The sequence below is a fragment of the Muscardinus avellanarius genome (assembly GCF_963383645.1).
Source record: "Muscardinus avellanarius genome assembly, chromosome: 6".
NCBI classification, from domain to species: domain Eukaryota; kingdom Metazoa; phylum Chordata; class Mammalia; order Rodentia; family Gliridae; genus Muscardinus; species Muscardinus avellanarius.
In genome coordinates this window covers 118,142,051-118,168,399 of record NC_137791.1, presented here as the reverse complement: position 1 = coordinate 118,168,399, position 26,349 = coordinate 118,142,051, and the positions used below count along the sequence as shown (strand labels likewise).

The following is a 26,349-nucleotide window of genomic DNA, read 5'->3' as shown; positions in this document are numbered from 1 at the left end:
TTTTGTACTTTCTCTTCAGAGATTAATTATAGTTGGTTTTATGGGCTCTTCATTAGGATTATTTCATTCAAATCTGATCAAACCTAGTCATGGCCATTCTGAGTTTTAGGTACCAGCAAGGTTTCAATGCTATTAAAACTTTTCTTTTCTTTCACAGAACTATTGCACGGCCAAAACATTGTATATATCTGATTCAGACAAGAGAAAACACTTTATGTTGTCTGTAAAGATGTTCTATGGCAACAGTGATGACATTGGTGTGTTCCTCAGCAAGCGGATAAAAGTCATCTCCAAACCTTCCAAAAAGAAGCAGTCATTGAAAAATGCTGACTGTATGTATACTTGAGTTTTCTGGTCTCCAGCTCCCACCATGCATTGATAAGATAAACTTCTTTAAACTGCTTTTTCAGTAGCCAATTTATTCTTATATTTTTTGGCCCTTAGTTATTGTCTTTTTTTTTTTTTTAATTGAAAGTGGGTAGTATTTCTTGGTTAAATGAAGTGGTTCTCAATCAGAATTGGTTCTTTACTGCTCCCTGGGGCATATGAGAAGATCAGAGTTTTTTTCCTTTCATTGTCATAGTGATTGGGAAGGAGATGATGTTTAGGCTGATGGTGCTGAATGTCTTGCAATGTCCAAGGCTGATCCTGTTCCACAAAGAGCTGACTCACCCAGATTGTCACAAGCTCCTCTTTGAAAAATATTAAATGGGCTGTGAGAACCTGAACAAAATTTATAATATCCCTGGTGGAGACTACTATTTTGTCAGAATTTTAAACTAGACATTAGTATTATAATGTCATTTATTTTCCATTCCATGTATACATTTTTCAGATTATCTGAATACATTTCTTTTTATACTTGGTTTTTTATTTTCTTTTGTTTCATTTTGTAATAAAGTTGGCTTATTCAAACCTAGATCCACAAACTTTTAAAGTTTGTGGACAAGGTCCACAAACTTTAAACTGTAATAGTTTCTTCTCTCTCCTACCTTTTTTTTTCTTCTCTGTCATTTATTGAAGAAACTGGGTCATTTTTCCTGTGGAATTTCCATATTCTGAATTTGGCTAATTATCCTCTGTTTATCATGTTTTCTGTGAACAGGTCATTAGACTTTTAAAATAGCTAGCTATTTTCCATCAGATCAGAAATTATATCTAGCTATCTCAGTTTTTTGGTCATGTTAAAATTGATTAGACTAAGTATATCTTATTAGTGTAAAGTGCTTATAAAGCTCCTTGTGCAACCTATAACCTAATGGTTACAGTAGCCATTATTTCATTAAGTCCTGCAAAATAGTAATTTTCCAATTCTTTGATTCCTAATTTCTGCATTTGTTAGCCAGAGTTTTTTCTACAAAGAACTTTGTCATATCAGCTGTTTGCCACAAAATGTTGAAGAAAAGCCAGGCTTGGTGGTGCATGCTTGTAATCCCAGCGTTCGGGAGGCTGAGACCAGAGGATCGTGGTTCGCAGACAGCCTCAGCTACTTAGTGAGGTCCTCTGCATCTCAGTGAGACCTGGTTTCAAAATAAAGAATAAAAAATAGGGCAGGAGGTTTAGCTTGGATGTTGAACGCTCCTGGGTTCCATCCCCAGACCCACCTAAAAAAAAAATGTACCAGGCATGGTGGCGCGCACTTATAATCCCCGCGCTTGGGAGGCAGAGACAGGAGGATCGCGCAGGTTCAAAGCCAGCTGCACGCGCTGGCTTAGGAGACCCTGTTTCCAGATAAAAATGTAAAAAGAGGTCTGGGAGTATAGTCCGGAGGTAGAAGGGCTTCCAGGAACCCCAGTACCACCCCCCCAAAAAAAAAAATGTTGAAGAAAGGGCAGGATAAATATTTTATTTACCAATTTGCAGAATAATGAAATACTCTTTGAAAGTGACAAGTGAGGTTTTAGGGTTTTAGTTTTGTCTGCTTGCTTTTTATTTTGTTCCATTATGACCTCATTAGTTTTTATGGTAGATGTGTTTCATTCTATTTTCTCCTTATTGATGTCCTCGTTTGCTCAGTATTACAGAAAATTCCACTCTAAGCTAGACAGAATTGCATAAAAGAATGAAGGTCCTTGTGTTTATCCTCTAACTTCAACAATAATCTTAACTTTTGTTTTTATCTATACCCCATCCTAGCCCCACTTCCCTTGCTTTCCTTTTAGTTTGATACAAATCTTAAGACATATTGTATGCAGATATTTGTGTAACTATAAAAGATAGAAGTCTCTTGTTTTTTAATGTAGTCACAAAATCATGATCACATTAAAAACAACTATAAAAATATTTCTTAGTATCATATTAAATCTTTGTTCCAATTTAAAAATTGTCTAAAATGTCAATTTTTCTTTCTTTTTTTTTGCGGTACTGGAGATTGAGCCCAGGGACATTCTACCACCAAGCTACACCCCTAGCCCTATTTTTATTCTTTATTTTGAAACAGGTCTCACTAAGTTGCAGAGGGCCTCACTAAGTAGCTGAAGCTGCTGCAAACCTGTGATCCTCCTGTCTCAGCCTCCCAAATACTGGGATTACAAGTATGTGTGCCAGCACACCCAGCTAAAATGTCAAATTTTCAATTTATTGACCCAAAAGGGAAATTCTCTAGGTATTATAATACATATTATGTTGACACATCTTTTGAATATATTTTAATGTATATCTTCCCCCGTAATTTATTTATTCAGGAGTCTTTAGCCATAAAATTTTCTACATACTTGATTTTGCTAATTTCATTCCTTTGGCAGAGTGTATTTTCTGAAATTGGTAGTGCCAGAAAGAAAAATTGGTCGACATTAAGAAAGTGGAAGGACAGGTTTCATTCAGTACTCTTGCAATAGAGGAAAGAATCTTAATTATAGAACCAGTTTCAAAATACCACAAAGTCAAGTGGGGATTTAGCCAAGGAATTAAGTGAGGGGATCAGTGGATCAAAATTTAGGAGGAGAACTCAGGGGAAGGGGAATTCTTGCTAACTGTCGTAACAGGAGTCCTGCTGAAGACAGGCAAAGGGAATCATGCATCAAAAGTAGGGGCATAATTTAGGATTTGCTATAGCCGGGCTTGAGTAACCAGTGACAAGGCCCAAGGACAAAAACTAATCATTGAGAATGCTCATAGGACCCTCTGTAAAGTTTGGTTAACTTAAATTTTATTCTTTTTTTGTTGCTTGAAGGACAACACTGCTTTCTGGATGGTCATGTGTCGCCTGCACCAGGAAGCATATGATATCTTCATGTTCAAGCTATTTCCAATTCAAAATACTTCTTTTTTTTTCCTTTTTTTTTTTTTTTTTTTAATGGTACTAGGGATTGAACCCAGGGGCATTCTACCTCTGAGCTATATCCCCAGCTTTATTTTATTCTTTACTTTTGAAACAGAGTCTCACTAAGTTGCATTAGGACCTCAGAAAATTGCTGAGGCTGGTTCCAAATTTGTGATCCTCCTGTCTCAGCCTCCCAAGTATTAGGATTACAAGCATGTGCCACCACGCCAGTTAATTATTTTTATTTTGAGGGTCAGGGGATGGAACCCAGGGGCATTCTACCTCCGAGCTACACCCCCTGCCCTATTTTTTATTCTTTATTTTGAAACAGGGTCTCACTGAATTGCAGAGCCTCCAGGCTATACTCCCAGACCTTTTTTATATTTTATTTGGAAACAGGGTCTCACTAAGTTGCTGAAAGCCTCACTAAGTAGCTGAGGTTGGCTTCGAACCCGTGCGATCCTCCTGTTTCAGCCTCCCAAGCGCGGGGATTACAAGCGTGCACCACCATGCCCGGCTCTTATTCTTTATTTTGAAACAAGGTCTCACTTAAGTTGCATAGGGCTTCACTAAGTAGCTGAGGCTGGCCACAAACCTGTGATCCTCCATTTTAGCCTCCCAAGTACTGGGATTATAAGTGTGTGTCACATTACCTGGATCAAATTACATGTTTTTATTTAATCTCTTTAATTTTGTGTTTGTATTGAATATTGGTTTCTTGATGACAGAGAACATGGTGACAGAACATATTTCACTTTAAGAATATTTTCCTAATGTACCTGAATGTGTTTTTTACATCCAAATTATTTACTGTTAATATTTATATATCATGTTTGTATGCAATATAACATTTAAGTTATTTTAGAAAACAACAGTATTCTCTAAAATCACAGTATTCAGAGGCAGATCCTTTTCTATGCAGATGCCCTGTATGCAAGCATATGGAGACACATGCAGTCACATAAAATACATTTGCCTAATGGGGCCATAGTTATTTATAGTTTACTTTTCCATGGGAGATACTTTTTATCAATTAGTTTAAATCTGTATATAAATGTGAAAATGATAATACTATAATTTGTTTAATCAGATTTCTACTGTTGGACATTTATGTTATTTTTACTGGCACGTTATAATTATTCATGAACATGAGATTGTGTAACATTAGTGCATGTACATAACATAATTTGGTCGGCTTCATTCCCTAGTTCCTCCTTTCCCACCTACGTTCTCTACTGGTCTCTCTTCCATTTTCATGAGGCCCTTTTTTATTTCTTTATTCTCTCTAGCTTCCATTTATAAGAGAAAACACATATTCCTGACTGAGTCTGGATTAATAACTCAGTATGATGTTCACAGGTTTCAACAATTTACTGGCAAATAATAATCATTCTTTTTTATGGCTGAGAAAAGTCCACCATGTATATATGCCAGATTTTCCTTAATCCATTCATCTACTCACAGACACCTAGGCTTAGGTATTGTGAATTGCATCACTTTAACAATGGGTGTGCACATATTGCTGTAGTATCTGACGTTAGTTCTTCGGGATAAACACTGAGGAGCGGTATAGCTGGTCATATGGAATCCCATTACTCGTCTTTTGAGGACTCTCCATGGTGATTTCCATAGTGGTTGTACTAATTTGCAATCCCACCAACAATGTTTTGAGTGTTCTTTTGTCCCACGCATCCTGGCCAATAGTATTATTTGTATTCTTGATGATTGCTTAGCTGTGGTAAGATGCATTCTCAGTGTAGTTTTGATTTACATTTACCCAGTTGCTGAAGATGTTAACATTTTTACATATATTTGTTGGCCATTTGTGCTTCATCTATTGAAAAGTATCTGTTCAGTTGCCCATTTATTGATAGTTTTTTGTTTTTTTTTTGTTAAGAGTTTGAGTTCTTAATATATTCTGGATGATAATTCTTTGTTAGAAGAGTAGCTGGCCAAGATTTTCTCCCATTCTGCAGGATTTCTCCCCCCCCCCCCCAGTACTGGGGATGCAACCCAGGGGCATTCTAACTCTGAGCTACACCCTCAGCCCTATTTTTTTATTCTTTATTTTGAAACAGGGTCTCACTAAGTTGCAGAGGGCCTCACTAAGTAACTGAGGCTGGCCACGAACCCGGATCCTACTGTCTCAGCCTCCCAAATGCTGGGATTACAATCGTGCACCAGCACGCCTGGCTTCTGTAGAATTTCTTTTTCATGCTCTTCTTATCTTGATGGAAAGAAGCTTTTCAGTTTGATATGATCTCATGTATTCATTCTTCCTCTTATTTCCTGAGCTATAGGGGTCTTATTGAGGATCTTACTGCCCGTGCCTATATGATAGGGTTAAATCTGGGGCACTTTTTTTTGTTTGTTTTTTTGAGAGGTGTGTGTGTGTGTGTGTGTGTGTGTGTGTGTGTGTGTGTGTGTGTGTTACTAGTGATGCAATCCAGGGGCATTATCTCTGAGCTGCACCCCTACCCCTATTTTTATTCTTTTATTTTGAAACAAGGTCTCACAAATTGCAGAGGTCTGGCCACAAGCCTGCAATTCTCCTTGTTCCAGCCTCTCAAGTACTGGGTTTACAAGTTTGCACCACCATATCCGACTGGCATGTAATATTTTTTAAATGATATTTTTCTAGTGATCAGCACTATGTGTTTAACTGTGTAGGTCTCATTTTAAAATGACTTTTATTAAAAGTTTATATCATTAGCTTGACATTGATAAGTTTTGGCTTTCTTTCTGGTATGATCTCTTTTTTCAGAATAAAATTTTTATCATCAAAATCTGTTAGTTGTTAGCCGGGCGTGGTGGCGCACGCTTGTAATCCCCGCGCTTGTGAGGCTGAGACAGGAGGATTTGCACAGGTTCAAAGCCAGCCTCAGCTACTTAGTGAGACCCTGTTTTCAAATAAAATATAAAATGGGTCTGGAAGTATAGCCCGGAGGTAGAAAGCCTCTGGGTTCCACCCCCAGTACCACACACACAAAAATCTGTTAGTTGTTAAATATTAGTAAGTCAACATAACAAGCAGAAGTCTCTTCTTGTCCTGTCTCTCTTCCACCTGCCCCAGTCACATAAACAGAAGCTTCTTTTTCTTTGCAGTATGCATCGCCTCAGGAACAAAGGTGGCTTTGTTTAATCGACTTCGATCCCAGACTGTTAGTACCAGATACTTGCATGTAGAAGGAGGTAATTTCCATGCCAGTTCACAGCAGTGGGGAGCATTTTACATTCATCTCTGTGAGTATAAAAATGTGTATTATTAAATTCTTTGCTACTAAGATGTTTGCATATATTGTTTTGGCATTATTCTAAGCAAAAAATACATTTTAAGGGATGACCATTTGATCTCTTTCCACTTGCTGCAGTGGATGACGATGAATCAGAAGGAGAAGAATTCACAGTCCGAGATGGTTACATCCATTATGGACAGACGGTCAAACTTGTCTGTTCGGTTACTGGCATGGCACTCCCAAGACTGGTAAGGCTGTGCTTCTACCTTAGTGATGTGTCAAGTAAAACTAATTCTTAAAACAGGAAAGCATAAAATTCAGATATGAAAACACACCTCAGTGTCAAAGCTTCTTAATTTAAAAGGTAATGTCAGTAATCCTTATTTTTTATAGTGGATAATTAGACCCTACTTTATTTCAGAAGTGCTTTAAGGCAGGACATATTTTTTATAAGTATATTCTTAATGACTCTGTTATACTCTTTTCAATAAAGTTTGGTATTAGTTTCCTTTTGCTTGTATATGTGAACATGTTGTATAGAGGTCACTATAAATTACAGTGTAGTCTTTACTAATGCAAATAAATACACTGTGTTTATTTTTATATGCTATCGTATTCTGCTGTGGGACCAAGTTTTTAAAAGCATAGAAATTCTTTTAAAATATAAGCATAATTTTTATTAGACTACTTTAACAAGGTAGATTTATTAAGACTAAATAAAATTAGTGTTTTTCTCAGAAAAGAGGCATGGGATTGGGGGCTTTTTGTTCACTAGAAGATTGTAAAACTGTAAAATTGCTTTTCTTAGTAAAATGAAGACAAAAGTCCATTAAAACTCTTCTCCTTTTCTGAAACAGTACAATTCATTAGTTAAAGGTGAAAGCGATTTATAAGTAAGTGCCATTCAAGGTCAGATTGAGGGTGTTAGACAAGTAGAACATTTAGTAATACTTTTCTTTAACATGCTTTATATATATCTCTGGTGAAAAGTTTGCTATTATATAGCTTGTGGGCTATTCCAGTAGAGGAAAGGCTGGTCTACAATTGTCTGAGTAAATGTGTCACTTGTTTTTATTTGGGGAGGTATTTCTGTGTTACAGTTGTATGATTCACTTCCCATTTCAATTTAATAAGCTAGGTAAAGAAGGAGAGGTATAAAAAATGGAAAGAAGCAAACAAATCAACATTTACTCAGTTCTTCTCGTTCATTGTGTCTTATCCTATTCCAAGGATGGCGTTTGTTAGCTTTCCTTGTACACCAGAACCAAATGTTCAGAGTATTAATACCTTTGTATGCAACAGCTTATGTGGGGACCATTTAGAAGACAGAGCCAGATCTTACAATAATGATTTCACTTAAAGTTTAATGTAAAACACAAGTGGTCTGCCTTGCTTAAAAATTATTTTAAATTGAATTTTTTACACTCAAAACGATATGGTTCTCATTATAAAAAGTTAAATTAACTTAGAGAAGATGTTAGAAGAAGTTGCAGTATCATCATTAACATGCTAATAAATGTCTTTCTAGAAATTCCATGACTGAGGAATTCTGACAACTTTTCTCAAAATCATAGGTAGGCTTTAGATATCGGCACCATTTCTTACACCTGTTGATTTCCACTCGTAGTTATCAACAACCAAGCCTCTATAGCACCCATATGCTTTAGAAAAGATAATCCTGTTATCTGAAAGTTGCTTTTAAAATGCTTTCTCAAATGTCAACCTCATTGGAGAGCTTTGCTTGGAAAACATTTTCCCTCCTTGACCAGGTTTCAGTGGGATAAATGTCCTAGTGAAACTTCTGTTGTGTAGGATACTGTGAAAACTGTTTATGCAGATCTGGCCAACTAACAATAAACCTGTTAACGCTTACTGCATGTCTCATCGAGGCTGTCATACTGTGGGGTGAGGGCATCGAAGATCTGTACTCTGACCATTACAGCTCCACTCATGATGTCATCAGCTGATAAAGTTACATTAATAACTATTATCTATTATATGGTATAGAATGTAGATCACTCAGATTGGTTGAACAACCCCGTAACAGACTCACACAGTAATTGCTGGACAGGTGGATTGTTAGGAATATACATAATGTATTTCCTTTCTGTGGGGTTTTATCCTCTTAACCTCCAACAGACAGTAACTATTGTACCCCGAGTGTCTACAGAACCAGCTCAGAGGAAGCACCAGTTACTCAGAGTGACCCTTGATATTTTCTGAACTTAAAATCACACACATATCCAAGTTGTAATGCGTTTGTATGCCTGTTTCCTCAGATTTCTTTTTCTTAATAATTAGAATGTTAATAACATCACATTATTTTTTTTCCGGACCTGAGGATGAAACCCAGGGGCATTCTACTTCGGACCTACACACCCAGCCCTATTTTTTTCTTTTTTAATTTTTCATTTTAAAACCGGGTCTCACTGAATTGCAAAGGGCTTACTAAGTAGCTGAGGCTGTCCACAAACTTGAGTCCTCCAGTCTCAGCTTCCCAAATGCTGGGATTACAAGTGTGCACAACCACGCTGGCATGATATCACAATTTATAATCACCACGTTATGGAACCAACCCAAGTATCAGTCAACAGATGAGTGGATAAAGAAAAGGTGGTATATGCACACAATGGAGTTTTACTCAACCAAACAGAAAAACAAAATCATGGCATTTACAGGAAAATGGCTGAAACTAGAGAATATGCCAAATGAGACCAGCCAGTGTCAGAGAGTCAAGGCTTATATATTTTCTCTCATATGTGGAAGCTAGAAAGAAAATGGGAAACATAAGAGATTTTAACGAATGTGAAGAGAAGCCTGAAGAAGGGGCTGGGGAGGGAGTTAGGAGGAAAGGGATTAAGGAAGGAAGCGGTTCAGAGTGTGGTGATCTGTGAAGCCATTGCTGTGATTGCACTACGTGCACCAGGAGGTGAGCGAGGTGGGATGGAGGAAGCCACCAGGTGCCGGGTGCATGGATGCTTGTGTCACATCGAACCTCATTATGATGTAGAATCGCGACGCACTCATAAAGGTATTTTTTAAAAAGAAGTCATCAAGCCAGAGTTTGGTGCTATCTTTGATTTCTTAATTGGTGGGAGTGAGGTTATTCATCGGTGTTGGTGTCTGAAGAGCTGTTGGGGAAGTGAAACACCAGATATGGCCTGTGTTATCAGTGTGCTTCCTCCTCCTGCTGGTAGTAAAACAAGTAGGGACACAGATAACTGAGTTGTAGAGAAAAACAGTGCCCAAGACACTTAAGTGCTCCTGTGACTTACAGAAAATTTTAGACTTCTTTTTTTCTTTCTTTCTTTCTTTTTTTTTTTTAATTTGGTGGTACAGGGGATTGAACCCAAGAGGCATTCTACCTCCATGCCATACCCCAGCCCTATTTTATTCCTTATTTTGGCTTTGTTTTGTTTTTGTTTTTACAGTACTGGGGATTGAACCCAGGGGCATTCTACCTCCAAGGTTACATCCCCAGCCCTATTTTTTATTCTTTATTTTGAAACAGGGTCTTACTAAGTTTCGGGGGGCCTCACTATATAGCTGAGGCCATAAGTAGCTGAGGCTGACCTCAAGCCTTTGATCCTCCTATCTCAGCCTCCCAAGTACTAGGATTACAAGCATCCTCCACCAGGCCCAGCTCTTATTCCTTATTTTGAAACACAGCCTCACTAAGTTGTGGAGAGCCTCCCAAGTTGCTGAAGCTGGCCACGAACCTGCAATCCTCCTGTCTCAGCCTCCCAAGTACTGGGAATCTTATATCAAATTTTTAAAATCATATTTTTCTAAAATCCAAACCTCACTGAATTAAAATACAACCATAAGACTTTAGCATTGAATTGAAATGTTTTGCTTAGTCTCACAGACTTTCTTAGAAGCTACAATTGCTAGAAATGTAATGTCTTCCTTTTAGCTTAAAAATTAGTATCAGGAGAATGACAAACATTCTGACTAAAAATATACTGCAGAACTAAAAGTGTATAACTATGAAGAACATTGATTTGAAAGGTTGGGGCTTTACATAGTTGTGGCTTTGCTGAAGCAAAATGATCTTTGAGTGTGAGGCATGAATGGTAGTAAAAGCCAGTTTTCTTAGATAATATTAATGCCATTGTAAGCCCTTTTACGTGCATTGGTTCAGTCCTCACAATCATCCTCGAGTGGTTACTGATTCTGCAGCGGTGTTACATAGGTGTGTGTGCATGCTTTCTCCAAATAGTCCTGAGCACCTCCTGTGTGTCCAGCACTGCCAGATGCCAGAGGTACTGTAGCAAGCAAGACAGTTCTCTCCTTGGCTTACATTCTGGCAGGGAGATAGACAAAAGAAAACCCAGCTGTGTGTGTGTTGTACATGATGATTAAAACACCAGCTAAGATGGAAGGAATTAAGAGACTGAGGATTGGAGATGCGTAGAGAGGCCATGGGAATCTTTCGGAAGTGACGGATCAAAGACCTGAATAAAGTCGGGGAACATGGATGAAGTGAGGAACATCGCTGGCAGACAGAACAAATACAGCAGAGCGTAAGCCAGAGTGGGCCGTGGCTGCCGAGGAGAGCAGTGCATCCTGAGCAGAGGGCAAGGGGTGAGGGCAGCTAGCTTAGCCGCAAGCCTAGCGTGGGCGACATCTCCCGGGACCCTGTGCGTGTGAGGCGCGGACTTTATCCTATCTGTATGATAGAAGGGCAGCGGAGAGTCTTAACCCGAATGATGGTCTATTTGTGTCTAAAAGGATAATTCTAGTTGCCATGGAGAGAGAGAGAAAGAGAGCATAAGGATGTACAAGTGAAAGTCATTTATTCAACTATAAGTTGAGGAAGGATCAAATTTAGGAGGAAAATTTAAATTCTGGCTCTGATTTTTTTTTTTTCCCCAGTACAGGGGCATTCCACCTCTGAGCTACACACCCAGTCCTGTTTTTTAGTCTTTATGTTTTTTGAAACAGGGTCTCACAGAGTTGCGAAGGGCCTCACTAGGTAGCTGAGGCTATCCACGAACTGTGGTCCTCTGGTCTCTGCCTCCCAAAGGCTGAGGTTACCAGCGTACGCCACCACGCCTGGCCCTGGTTCTGATATTTTAAACTTGAGATGTGGATTTTAAACATCCTAAGTGTTGTTGAATAGATGGTTAAATATGCAAGTTAAATGCAGGAGAGAAGAATAGGGCTAGAGATCAAAATTTAGGGGTTGCCAACCTCTAAATATTGCAGAGAGTGCGGATTATAAAGAGAAGAGGTGAGGTCTGAGGACTCCTTTCTGGGTATTCTATGCGTCTGCTAAAGCAGTTATAGCTGCCAAAGGAGAACATCAGATGCTTCCAAGAGGTAAAGTTAGATAAGGACAGAAATGCTATGAGATTCATCTGTCTGGAAGCCCGTGGTGGTCTTGATAAGCAGTTATAGTGCAGTCTTTGGAACAGAAAACTGGAGAGACTTCAGGAGATGGGGCAGCAAGGAAAAGGCCTTTGCTTTCAAGGGGAACAGATTCAGAAAACGGATGGGGGCATCTAGTCAAGGGAGGGTTTTTTTTTTACTCTTGATTTTAAGAGAAATAGTTATAACATTTGCATGCTGTTGGGAATGTCCAGTAGGAAAGGAAAGTGAGAGTAAAAGCAGTTTTACTGTACCAAATCTTGCTTTTCTCTCTCTTCATCCTCATCATTTTTTTTTTTTTTTTTTTTTTTTTGGTGGTACTGGGGTGGAACCCAGGGGCTTTCTACCTCCGGGCTATACTCCCAGACCTATTTTATATTTTATTTGGAAACAGGGTCTCACCAAGTTGATGAGATCCTCACTAAGTAGCTGAGGCTGGCTTCAAACTTGTGTGATCCTCCTGTCTGGGCCTCCCAAGCGTGGGGATTACAAGCGTGCGCTACCACACCCGGCTAATAACTACCTTTTTTATGTGCAGTATCTTTTAAGGTTTGTTAGTACTGTCCTTCAGTTTCCTAATTTGCAAAACTAATTTTGTTTTTAAATATGTAAATAATTGGGTAATGGACGTAAAATGTCTGCCCTGACTAGCACATTTGTAGAAATAGTGTCCAGGGGATTTTCCCTTCTGATTTTGGAATGTTTGGATATTAATGGAGAGATCATCAGAACTAGCTACTCAAAATATGATCTGTAGAATAGCAGCATTAATGTCTGTTCCACTAACATGGAATTGGTCAAACACGCAGAATATTCGGCCCCACGTGAACCCTGCCAGATGAGAATGACTTTATGATGGGGAGCACTGGTCTGCAGGTGCCGCTTGCTCTGTTCTTTTAGAAGTTCATGGAGAACGATAGTTTCCACATTTTGATATGCATGTAATCTAAAAGAAGTTTTAAAATTCCTAGCTTTATTTTTCATAAATGTTCTTCTATATGTAGGTATAGGACATGTAACTGTGACATGTATTATATAGCATATACTTTGTGTACTCTTGACGGTGTACAAAGTAAACACTTTCCGTATGTGAATGACCTTTTTTTTTTAATTGTTGCAATATAGATAATTAGGAAAGTTGATAAGCAGACGGCATTACTGGATGCAGATGATCCTGTGTCACAACTCCACAAATGTGCATTTTACCTTAAGGATACGGAAAGAATGTACTTGTGCCTTTCTCAAGAAAGAATAATTCAATTTCAGGTGTGTTTATAAATTACTTGTGAAATCTAAATACGCAAAGTAGGGCCAGGGTGGGGTGCATCTCAATGGTACTTGAGGCCTTGGGTTTGATCCCTAGGATAATACATAAATAAATACAGTGTGTGAACTGTTGGATTTGCAGTGTATAGAAACACAGGCTTCTCACTTTCTATTATGTATCCAAATACATGAAACTGTATTTAGATATTATTTCAGGCCCAAGGGTCCTGAACACACATGGTCCTCAGACATGCTGGTGATCCTCCCCTCAGGGGAGAACTGCAGATTGTGAAAATGTTCTCAGAGAAACAGTCAACATCCAGTTCTAGGGTTCTTAATCTGGGGAACATAAAGCCCCTCAGATGTCTTAACAGTAGATTTCCAGTGTTCAGCCAACCCTTTGAAATTATGTGAACGCACTGTGTAGAGAAAGCCTTTTTCAGAGAGGGTTCAAATTCTCAGTACATCTACATTGGGGCCTCCCAAGATAGCAGTGGTAACATGATTCAAAATCTGAGTTTTAACTGCATTGATCAGAAGGCTTTCAAAAGGCATTTATGAGATGAGTATATAACTTAATGTGATAGTTATATCTTGATGCAAAATTGTTTTGTCAACTCCATTCCAGAGAGATGGTCACACACGCACTAATGGGCATGCTAGGTCCCCAGTCTAGGTTTGTTCCTGTTGGGGAAGGATGTGCCAGCTCAGATCTTGGTTCCCTTCCACTCAGAATACATGGTTTCCACCTGCTCTCTGAACAGGAGAGCTCCCATGGCCTCACTTTCTTAGCAGAAGCCCCTAAAGAATTTTAAACATTCATTTCACATCTCAGATACTGATCTTCTGTTACTGAAATTGTACCAGTAATGGATATCCAGTTAATGGGTACTCTGAAAGCTATTATTTAATAGGATTGAAGTATTTTGTATTATAACAAAATATTGCTATCGGTAGGATTTCCTTAATACTCTGATTACATTTATTTAGGGATTGATTGGCAAAGCAGCACGTTTTAGGAAGTTTACAAATTTTTTGCTAGAGTCTCTCCTTTTTAACACCACTGCATGATTGTTATTTGGTAAACTCTCTTATACTGCAATGTATGTAAAATTCCATTTCTGAACATTTTTTCTTCATAGGCCACTCCATGCCCCAAAGAACCAAATAAAGAGATGATAAATGATGGAGCTTCCTGGACAATCATTAGCACAGACAAGGCAGAGTATACATTTTATGAGGGAATGGGCCCTGTCCTTGCCCCTGTCACCCCTGTGCCTGTCGTAGAAAGTCTTCAGGTGAGACCGCTTAGTCACAATGTGGCTTTTAGCTTTTTGCAACTGTTCTCAGCTATGATTTAGCAAAATTTTATTTTACAGTAATTTCAGTTTCTTCTTTAAATCTTGTGATCTGGGGGTTTTATTATGCATTATTTGTTAATAAAAATGAAGATAGCAACTAACTACATGTAAGAAAATTTAAATTTAAATCATCTTATATATTGAAATATTTTTAGTTAGCTTTTTAATTTTGTCATTTAAAGGAAATATTTTACAACTGTAATCATATATAAACTTTCACAAATGAAATTGAACAAGAACCTAATTTGTATAGTTTAATGACAAATGAAAAGTTGTTTCAACATGGTTTTCTGTCATTTACAGTTGAATGGCGGTGGGGACGTAGCGATGCTTGAACTTACAGGACAGAATTTCACTCCAAATTTACGAGTGTGGTTTGGGGATGTAGAAGCTGAAACCATGTACAGGTACTGCATAAAACTTTAACGTCTCCCAGAATGGGTGAGGGGTGTGGGTACATGAGATTCCTTCCTGACATTCACTGTAATGTATTAAGTAACCTTGTTTTACACCTCATTTCAGAAGTCGTCTTTGCTTTGTAAAGTGCTCTTACATGACTTGCTTTCCTCCTCCTCAGATGTGGAGAAAGCATGCTGTGTGTTGTCCCAGACATTTCTGCGTTCCGAGAAGGTTGGAGATGGGTCCGGCAGCCAGTCCAGGTTCCAGTAACTTTGGTCCGTAATGATGGAATCATTTATTCCACCAGCCTTACCTTTACCTACACACCAGAACCAGGGCCGCGGCCGCACTGCAGCGCAGCGGGAGCAATCCTTCGAGCCAACTCAAGCCAAGTGCCCTCTAACGAGTCAAACACAAACAGCGAGGGGAGTTACACGAACACCAGCACAAACCCAACCAGCGTCACGTCATCCACAGCAACCGTGGTGTCCTAACTACCGTCGTTTTGCTAGGACTTAAACTGACCTGAGTGCAGCAAAAAGCTACGAAAAAGGAAAGGAAAAGCGAACACTCTTTTGTGGTTTCTTGGGAAAACTTTTCATACCAGGTGATATTATTAAAAAAAAAAAACCCGTTACCTGCAAGTGCTGATTTGAAATGCAGAAGCCACAGTAAAACAAACAAAAAAACATCAAAATGTACAAACTATTGGAAATCAAGTGTTTTCAGCTGTTTTTTTTTGTTGTTGTTTGGCTGGGTGGTTGTTTTTTGTTTGTTTGTTTGTTTGTTTGTTTGTTTCTTAATGGGCAAGAAATAGATACGTGGCCGGAGTAAAAGTTAAACAAACTAGAAGGCACAAATTTAACATAGTTTTTATGGACCAAGGAACTTGTATAAGCTTTAGTGAAAGGTACATTTTCACCATACCTTTTTTTATATCACAGTATATAGTACACCTTGTTACCAAATAGGTTGTTCTCCCCACCCCTCTGAGCTTTTGCTCTAAAGTACATTCAGGTTCCACGTCTGACCATACTTGTTTAATTACCTTATTCTTCCAGGTTCTTTTGGTCTAAGACTGGAACTTTTTTTTAAGCTGAAGTCTTCTGACTTTTCATGAGTGGAAATTTTGATTTCAGCAAGTCAAATCTTGTAAAGGCCTGAATATGTTTTTTTTTTTTTTAAGATTATATGAAGTCTGTGCAAAAGCTTTAAAGAAAATGCCTCTGCCTTGCCTGCAATACATGCAATGTACGTTACCTTAGTCTTTATTCTCAGACACTGTTGGTAGTTATTTCTGTGTTTTCCTTTTTTTAAAAAAATGTATTTATAGTGGTAATCTGAGAGGTTCTAACATTCACATGGAATTGAGTGGCCATTTAGTCATAATGAGTTAATGGCGCAGAACGTGTTGGTATGTGAGGCGTTCTCTTCCCTCTCCCTGTGCATCAGCACACCTGTGTATCTCAGCGTTTGTTCAGGTTTATCCCTCCTAATCTTGTACATAACTTGTATTATGTGTAAGTTAAACATTTTATTTTGAACTTGGAATGTCCCCAGTGATTTCATTCAGCAGGGTGTTTTCTGCCTTGTTGGCCAATGACAAAAAGATATCATGACAAATATTTGCTACCAAGTGGTAGATGGCGCCCTTATAGCAGAATGAGGAAAATCTCAGAAAAATATGTTTTATTATCATTGCCGGTTTTTTTGTAGCCTAGTCCAGGACATCATTGTAATCTTAAAACATAAGATGCTTTTGTTAGATGATCAACTAAACTAGCTGGAAGACAGTACCTTAGACAGATAGTTAGAAGTTTATACAAATGCAAACGTAACTTATATTTCCATTTTTCTCTCTGCCGTTTTTATTTCCTCTTCCCCATACTGAGCATCTCCGCAAATGTTTCCTGAGTACTCAGGAAACATTTTTTTTCCTGGCTTTGATTGCGTTCAGGGTTGTGTGCCAGCCTTGCGTGCTAATCTCACCATTTTCTCGCCAGTTGCCTCCATTCCCGCATTTTGGCTATGCCTTTGTTCAGTTTCTTAGAAATGACAGCAGACTCATCAGCCTACATTTAGTACAGGAGTCACGAGTGTAATGTTTAGGACACAGCCTAGAAATACAATCATCTTTAGAGTAAAAACTACCTCTAGATTGTGGTAAGCTTTTACTGTCCCGTAAAACAGGAGCCACAAGTACCTTATGAATGCAAAACCGTACCTTCCTCCAGCACTTCCAGTGTCTTTCCGGTATCCTGGGCTCTTTCGAAAGTATCCACTAATAGACTTTAAAAAACACTTATCAGGAGTATTTTTTCCCAGCTTTGCTGTCTTCATCACTCTGCCATTGTAAATACTATTCCTAACATCTTTAAATTGCCTTTTCCTCAGTTTTCAGGGGGAAAGTCATTTGTAAAACCATGGTTTTCTTTGACTGCAAGCCTTCTGAGTCACCCCTGGGCTGTGTTTCGGAACACAGATCCGCTCCACGCTTGTAAGTGGTCCTGCCTCACACCTTCAGTCTGGTGGTCAGGGCAGAGCTCATTGTGGCCTTATCCTTCTGTGTTGAACTGCTCTCTGGCTTTCCTTGAAGGCTTGCTCATTCTGAGGAGTCATTATCCTTCTCTCTGTTGACTCTGAAAGTAGTCATTACACAGTGCTTTTGGTTCAGAGCATGGAAATGTTTTCAGCGCTGCTTCACTTTTAGTGGGCCACAGATTTTCCTCCAGTTCTTAGATTTGGTCTTAAGTGAAGAAATCTTAAGAAATTAACCAGTAACAAATGAGATGCTTTTTGGAGAACAAATTATTCCATATCCAACTTTGTAGCCCAAAATGATTTTCCAAGTTCATGGTTATATTTAAATAAGCTTTTGCTTTTTTAAATGTTTATATCTTATTTTGGTTCTTTTGTTCTTCTTTAAAAGGTAATTGAAATAATAGACTGTAAACCTTTTGCTGTTTTCTTTGTTTGCAAAGTCCAAGAATGAACTCATCACAGGCATTTCCCCCGCCTAATTTATGCCATTCTCATACCGTAGACTAGAGAGTAAAAACGATACTTCTTTCGTACTTATCGTTCCGCAGTGGGTTTTTGGTCAGCTGCTGTAATGCATCCTTAAGTGTATGGACTCGGTAATCATTTTCAATAAATGGCTTGTGGGAGCCTGGCCCCCAGTTACAGCAGAATCCCTCCTCCAGCGATGGCATCATTAGAAACGCTGGCCCTGCCCTCCTAAGGACTCCTAGATGCCGAGTGCTTCAGTTACAGTATGTTTGATATTTTAAATTCTGTTTTGTAAGTGCATCTTATATTCTTGTGATTCTATGCAGTTTCTCAAAATATGCATAGAATCTGAACCTGTGACCTAATATGGTCTTTTGGGTTTTTTTGTTCTGTTTTTATTTTATTTTGACTGAATTTATCTTCTAGATTGGGAAGGCAAGCTAAAGATTGTACATGTAGAATGCCCTTTAAATTTCGGACAATTTGAGAGTTGAACACTAGTACACTGTTTAACTTCCTGCTGGCTTTTCTGAAACCGTAGCAACTGGTGGCTCGTCACACAGAATTAGTGAAGTCTCTGCCACTCTTGCCTCCCAGACTTGGCATCACAATTGGCGAGGTTTGGGCTCTTGTTTTGAGTGAAAACTGGTACCATCTGTGTACTCAAAGAAAATTCCCAGTGCTGTTTCTGAGAACTAAGCTAACTAGTCATGTTACTCAGAAAATCTACGGTGGGGGAGGGGATTCCTTTGTGGAACAAAATGCTATTTAGTTATTAACTAAGTTAACTTTTTTTTTTTTATTTCAAAGCAGCTGTGTTTCTGATGAGTACTGAACAAACGTGTGTAATTTTCTGTGCCAGATTCTTGATGATGTTTTCAAGCACTGTAATGTGGGATGGATGGTTAGAAACAATAATATATTAGGGTTTCTATTTAACCCTTTCAGGACTGAACTGTATCTCCTATTAATTTTCCCCTGTGTTGTGATAAATGTTTGCCAGCATTCAGTACTGTGTTGATCCAGATGTAGGTTTATATGCTCATTTTTAGCTTATTTCTTGTACCTTGCAGCATGCTCTACACATTCAGTCCTTAAAGGGTTTACTTTACAAACTGTGCGCCTGTAAGGTTTATTAGCAATAAGATAGAAAATTGAGCAAGTTTATACCATAATTTTGTAGAAAAAAGAATCTGCTCAGTTCCATATTTCATCCATGAAAAACCTGCAATATGGGCAGTTTCAAGGAATAAATAAAAAAGAAATGTAAACCATTGTAAAAGTCTTCTGTTGGATGTGCCTGATGCATGTATTATCGCCTCTGATTTCAGAATACTTCATAAAGATAAAATTAAATTCTATATTACAGTTTGTGTATTTACAATCTTACCTTGCCCTCTATATAACATCAAAGTGATAATTGTGCCAAAGTAGTTTTCTTTTTTAATGTTCTTAACTAGTACTTTAAACAGAGACAGTTTTTATGGAGAAATGGGCCTTGTTACTCCAGGGAGCCTATCTCCCCATTCAGGGTTATTTAAAGCTGATCACAATGAAATTGGAGAGTGTTGGACAGCAGCTGCTTGCTTTTCCAGCTGAAGGTTGTCATTTGGCCTGTTATACCAAAAAAACACAAAATGGTGTGTGCCTCTGTCTGGGAGAGGGTCCAAGAAGTGGGGACAGAGTATTCTTTATTTAATGTCAAGGAACAAATTAATTTTTAAGTCATAGTAAGTTTAGTTCTTACCTGCCTCTTGTAGGCCTCTAAAGGTAAAGATAACAGTGGGCCCTTTAGTTTATAATTTATAATAATAAGCTTATCTCCTTGCTATAAATAGTACATGATCACTTTGTCAGCAGCCTTATCAAAGATAGATACATTGTGTCCATTGTGTCTCTTTGTCATTAAACCGAATGGTCATTGGCCACAGTGAGGCAGGAGGCAGGGGTTCCAGATTAAAGTGATGGTCACAAAAGGAATTTTCCCCTCTACAGACAAAACAAAAACTCACAAGGTACACCAAAAAGGGAAGCCCTTGGAAACAGCATAGGGGACTGATGAAGCTGTTGAACAGAAGATACAGATGAGGCCATTCTGACTCACCTTGACATGCAGCGTTAAAGCCGAGAGAGCGGTCAGACACTGGCCGGGAAGAATGGACACTTAACACGTGGGTCTTGGTCAAGGACACGTGTGTTTACTAAAGAGCTCAGAGCTGTCGTTTTGTGCGTGTAGGAGTTATGACTCAGTTTGGCTTACAGAAAACGCAGGCAAACATTTTTTGATACAGTAAAGTAAGGTTTTAACTGCAAAAAAACATACTGATTGCAGAATGTTTTACTTGGGGGAAGTGGAACCTCAAAGGTAAGTACGAAATGTGGGTGTGTGGGTTCCTTCTGACGCCCGCCGTCTCTAATCCTCCCTGCGTGTTACCATTCTATCCGTACGGCACAGACCAGCATCAGGTCAGTCATTTTATCATTTCTTCTGGTACTGGACCAAGTAGGGCTGCTGGTGTCCTCCTAAGTCCCCAACTGTCAAGTCAGAGAGCAAAGATGTGACTCGGTTGTTCCTACAGTGGCCTTGAGAGCTGACTGCCAGCTTTTGTGTTTTCCTAGGACTTCCTGTCTTCTTGGTCCTCCTGCTCATATAACTCAAAATCCACGATTCTGATTTTATTCTGCCCCTGGGGCTTTCACAGCAAAGTTCTTAATGTGATGATCAAATACTTAGATTGACATAATGAAAAGCCTTAAGGAAAAAAATTGAATTTTGAGAGTCTGACACTGACGTTCCGCTCCTGGGATTGATGGTCCTGAGAGAGTAGCGGAGAGTTAGGAAATGAGGATGTGTTGGTGGCTGGTAGATTTCAAAGGTACAGATCGTGGGCTTTGGGGAGAACTTCAACTACCAAGTAGGGAGATGTGTTTACCTGGAAGCCTACGTACTTGTGCCTAATGTTTACATTGCCCATCCCCAGCATTCTAGTGCAGAAATTAGAATCAGAGACACAATTTTTAAATGTTCAGTAATTTTCCTGGCTCTGAAACCAGTTGCAGTGTGACCATTAACTGAGAATTTCCACTAAGGATTTATATTAATAAACTCAGCTGCCATAACAAAGCACCATAGACCAGGTGGCAAAAACAACAGAAAATGGTTTTCTCAGAGTCTGGAGGCTTAAAAATCCCAATTCAGTGCTAGCACAGCCAGGTCCTGGTGAGGCTCGCCTCCTGGCTTGCAGATAGCCAAGGCAGAGAAAGAGTTACCAGTTTTCACAAGGCCACAGCCTTGGGGCCCCATTTAACCTTAATTACACTCTGAACACCCTGTGTCCAGATAGTCACATTAAGCTGTTTCTAAATATCATCTTAAATACAGTTTAAATGATGAACTAGGTGTTTGGCTTTTCTGCATTTTATTTTAAATTTAATTATTTATTTATTGTGGTACTGGGGGTAGAACCCAGGGGCATTCTACTTCCGAGAGACACCCCCAGCCCTATTTTTTTATTCTCTTTTATAAAACTGGATCTCACTGAGTTGCAAAAGGCCTCACTAAATAGCTGAGGCTGTTCGTGAACCACGATCCTCCTGTCTCAGCCTCCTGAATGCTGGGATTACAAGTGTGCGCCACCACACCCGGCTGGTTTTCTGCATTTCAAGTCGAGGGTTTTAATATTATTTAGCTTAAGGCTGTCAGTGGACTTGCACAGAGGGACAAAGAAGCAAGGCAAGGCAGAAGTCACGATGATGGCCACTGGTCAGTTGTTTATGTCCGGTACTTCAAATAACTACAACCCTGTGAGCTCATCTGCCTGTTTTAGAGATGAGACAAGCTCAAAACAGTTAGGAATCTTGCTCAGAGTCCTTTGTTAAATTTAGTGCTGGGATTTCTTATTGGGAGCCAGGTAGTCCAGAGTCACCGTCCTGAGTACCGCTCTGCTTTCTCCTGTCACAGGATCCAGGGACTGGGGGTGATTTTAGGGAGATGGCGACCAGTTGTCTTAACTGTATCGAGACCAAGTGTTCAATTTCATTTCAACCTTCACCTTTTGCAGGTGTAAAAAAATGGGTCTAGAGAAGCCGAATATTCCAGCTGCGATTACAGATGGAACAGTTCTTTGTAAAGTGAAACGTACTGTCTAGTTGCCGCAATTTTAACATCCTGACCACTTTTCTAATGTTCTTAGCTTTCCGGCCTCCTCTACATATAAATATGTGCTATGTTGCACATCACCAGGGAGCATGACCCTGGACACAGAACATTCTACACCTGCCAAGTGAAGGTGATGGTTCCTCCCTGGAATTAGATCTGTACCCAGTTATAGCTTCAGGGGAGATCGAGTACGGTTTCTGGACCTTGTGTTGGACGAGAGAGAATACACACACACACACACACACACACACACACACACACACACACACACAAAAAAAAAAAAAAAAACTAGCCATGTTCTGACCCATTCCTGCTTTTCTAGTTTAAATGCAAAACCCAGATACCAGCTTTGGCTGTACTCAGTGTCAGGGTCCATTTGTTTGAGCCTTCCAGGATCAGCACGAATTTAGTGGCCAGCGATGTGCTTTAGTGATTTTTGTTTCTTTCAAGAAAACGTGAGCCGGGCGTGGTGGCGCACACTTGTAATCCCCGTGCTTGGGAGGCGGAGACAGGAGGATTGTGCTGGTTCAAGCCAGCTGTGCTGGCTTAAGAGACTCTGTTTCCAAATTTAAAAAATAGGTCTGGGAGTGTAGCCCAGAGGTAGAAGGGTTTCCAGGAACCCTAGTACCACACAAAAAACAAACAAACAAAAAAACCAACGTGATATGGTTGTTTTTCATGTGATAGGCCAGAGATTTAAACCACATCTTACCAGGCGTGGTGGCATGCACCAGCAACAGAGGCAGGAGGATCACAAATTTGAGGTTAGCCTCAGCAACTTAGATTCCCAAAATGTAATAAAAGGAGGGGGCCTGGGAGAGTCTCAGCAGGATCCCTGGGTTAGATCCCCTAGTACTGTAAAAATGTGCTTCTCTGTGTGATAGCCATTACTGGACCCTTCAAAACATTTTCCAAGCAGAATGTGGTAGCACACACCTGTAATCCCAGTACGTGGGAGGATCATGGGTTTGAGGCCAGCCTCAGCAATTTAGCAAGGCCCTGTTTAGAAGTAAAAGAGCTGGGGATGTAGCTCAGAGGTAGAATATCCCTGGATTCAATCCCCAGAACCAAAAAAGAAAAGAAAAAAAAATTTTTTTTTTCATTTTAAATGAACTTCTTAAGCTGGTTAGGACTCTTTTCTCACAGAAGTGGCGGGAACTGTTCAGGGAGCTGGGATACCTGCCTCAAGATCCAGTTAGATGCGGAGTGCTTCCCTCTAGTGTTGCCGTGAGGTACTGCACGTCCTGGGGGCTTTCTCTTCCAGCCACAGGGGGCCACTCCCTCATCCCAGGAGCTCTTCCCTGGGCCTCCCTGGCTGCTCTTTCTAATTCTGTGCTGAATCCATCTCTTCTCTCCAACCTCTTAACTTTGGACAGCCCCAGGACAAACTCCCATCTTCTCCTCCCCAACCTCTAGTGGAGCTCTACCCCTCTTAAGTACTAAAGCTGATCATTGTATGGGGATGTCTCCCAAAATCATGTTTCCTGCCCAGACTTCTGGCCTGGACTCCAAAATTATAGAAGTGCTTGCCTGACCGCTGAAGCGTAACAGGCACACCAAGCTTCTTCCTACAGCCAACACTCACTACCCTCCTCTCTTTCCAACCTGCTTGCCTTACCCAGCCAGCCAGGTAAACGGGGCCTCCATACTAACAAATATTCAGGGGGGAAACCTCCACTCTCTGTTATTATAAAAAGCTACCTGAGGCCCGGATGGTGACGCACACGTGTAATCCCAGCATTCGGGAGGCTGAGACAGGAGGATCACGGTTTGCTGACAGCCTCAGCTACTTAGCGAGGCCCTTTGCAACTCGGTGAGGACCTGTTTCAAAAATAAAAGGTCTTAGCCGGGTAATATGGCACACATTTGTAATCCCCGCGCCTTGGAGGCAGAGACAGGAGGGTCGCGCAGGTTCGAAGCCAGCCTTGCTGGCTTAAGAGACTCTGTTTCCAAATAAAATATTTTCAAAAATAGGTCTGGGAGTATAACCCGTAGGTAGAAGGGTTCCATCCCCAGTACCACCAAAAAAATAAAAATAAATATTAATAATAAATAAAAGGTTTTAGCCAGGTGTGGTGGTGCACACTTGTAATCCTAGCATTTGGGAGGCTGAGACAGGAGGATTGCGGTTCGAGGACAGCCTCAACTACCACTCTGTGAGGTCCTTTGCAACTCAGTGAGACTCTGTTTCAAAATAAAGAATAAAAAATAAGGCTGGGAGTGTAGCTCAGAGGTAGAATGCCCCTGGGTTCCATTCCAGTACTGCAAAATAAATAAATAAATAAATAAATAGTCTAAAAAATAGGGCTGGGGGTGTAGCTCAGAGGTACACTGCCCCTGGGTTCAATACCTAGTGCTTAAAAAAAAAAAAAAAAAAAAAGGAAGAAGAAGGAGGAGGAGGAGAAGGAGAAGAAAAAGAAAAAAGAAGAGCTACCTGAGATAATCAACCTTAAAAAAAATTTATTTTGCCTTATAGTTTTGGAGGTTTCAGTCCATGGTCATTTGGCCCTGTTGCTCTTGGGCCTGTGGCCAGGCAACCTGTCCTGGTGGGGAGGGTGTGGTGGAGAAAGGCTGCCCACGAGATGGTAGCAGGAAGCAGAGAGAGAGCGATGGAGACCTGCGTCCCCCAGCCCCCTCGAGGCCACACCCCAGAGACCTATCACCTCGCTAGGCCCCGCCTCCTAAGAGTGCGTCTACCTCCAATAGCAGCAAGCTGAGGGCCGCGCCTTGGACACACAGAGCCTGAGGAGATATTTAGACCCCTCTACAGCAAGCCTGAAGGTGAGCTAGGGTTATTTCTTTTCTTATATCCCACAGTGACCCCTCAGTGATGTCCGTCAATGATTCTCCAAGAGACAACCCCTCTCTGACCACTTACCGCCCCCACCACTACGCTGCGGGCCAGGGCCCGGCTCCCACAGGAGGATGGCTGTAGCCTTTGAGCCCTGGCTGCTGCTTCTCGTACTCACTGCCTGCTCTCCACGGCAATCAGAGCGATTGTTTGAAAACATTGGTGCACCTAATTACATAAAACACACACACTCAGAGTCCAATACAATAATACTAGGTGGTTTCAGTCTATCTTTCTCACCAGCAAATAGGCCATCTAGACAAGAAATCAGCAAAGACATTTCAGACCGTAAAACTATAAATCTAACGGACCCAACAGACATATTTTATCCAGCAATAGCTCATTTGCAAATGAACATTCTCCCAATATGCCATTTTTAGGTCACAAAGCAAGTCTTAGCAAATACAAAAAAGTCAATATAATTCCTTGTGTCTTATCAGATCATAATAGAATAAAATCTGAAATCAACAGCAAGGAAAACCACAAAACTATACAAACACATGGAGATTGAATAACATACTTTAGAATGATAAAGGAGTCATAGAGGAAATTAGGGTGAGAAGTTAAGAAATTTTTAGGAACAAAAGAGAATTAAAAATACAATATCCCAGAATCTCCGCGATACTATAAAGGGGGTTCTAAGAATAAAGTTTATAGCTATGAGTGCCTACATAAAAATAACCACATTTGCTTTTTTGTAAACTCAGTATTTCTCAATTAAATCAAGGTCTTTCACCACTTAAAAAAAAGTAATGCAGCCGAATGTGGTGGTGCACGCTTGTAATCCCTGCGCTTGGGAGGCTGAGACAGGAGGATCGTGCAGGTTCGAAGCCAGCCTCAGCTACTGAGTGAGGCTCTCAGCAACTTAGCAAGATCCTGTTTCTAATAAAATATAAAATAGGTCTGGGAGTATAGCCCAGAGGTAGAAAAGCCCCTGGGTTCCATCCCCAGTACCACACACACACACACACACACACACACACACACACACATCAAAATTATAAAAAGTAATGCAACAAAGTAATACAACTGTAAGGTTAAATATTACTAAAAACAAAAACTGCAAACATAACCCTTCCTCTTGCCTACCTACTTCCCCAAACCTAACTAGTTGCAACTGAGTTATCTTTTCTGGCATGATCTCCAGGCTTCTGAGCAATGCACATATACCTCTATTCATCAGTCACTGCTCTGGTAATAAGGAGCTTGGTTGCCTACGCCTTGTTTTCATTCTTCTCTTTCTTCCTTTACTCCAAATATAGATGAAAGGCAGTTTTATTTAAGTCATTGGTCAGGGCCTGTGTTACTGTGATTGTTTAACTGTCCACTCGAGAGTATACTGCAAGTAGGATTCCTTTGTCTTCTTACAACTTTCTCTTTTCCCTAGAGTTGGTAAGTACATCATTTTTCTCTACTCAGCTTTTTATATAGCT

At 40.0% G+C, this 26,349-nt stretch overlaps 1 protein-coding gene across 4 annotated transcripts in view; it reads left to right on the top strand.

The window, feature by feature from the left end:
* RBPJ (recombination signal binding protein for immunoglobulin kappa J region) overlaps nt 1-15,391 on the top strand; it is a gene marked incomplete at its 3' end in the record, with an annotated part of 85,088 nt that extends 69,697 nt beyond the window's left edge. For 2 of the 4 annotated variants that reach the window (XM_080697471.1, XM_080697472.1), the window contains exons 5-11: nt 158-332; nt 6,368-6,505; nt 6,634-6,746; nt 12,997-13,137; nt 14,280-14,435; nt 14,802-14,905; nt 15,076-15,391. In XM_080697471.1, the coding sequence (XP_080553597.1) occupies nt 158-332; nt 6,368-6,505; nt 6,634-6,746; nt 12,997-13,137; nt 14,280-14,435; nt 14,802-14,905; nt 15,076-15,391 (1,143 nt within the window). The remainder of the gene's footprint in view (nt 1-157; nt 333-6,367; nt 6,506-6,633; nt 6,747-12,996; nt 13,138-14,279; nt 14,436-14,801; nt 14,906-15,075) is intronic. The other 2 variants (XM_080697473.1, XM_080697474.1) reach the window with 2 other exon arrangements.
* Nucleotides 15,392-26,349: the final 10,958 nt, after the last annotated feature.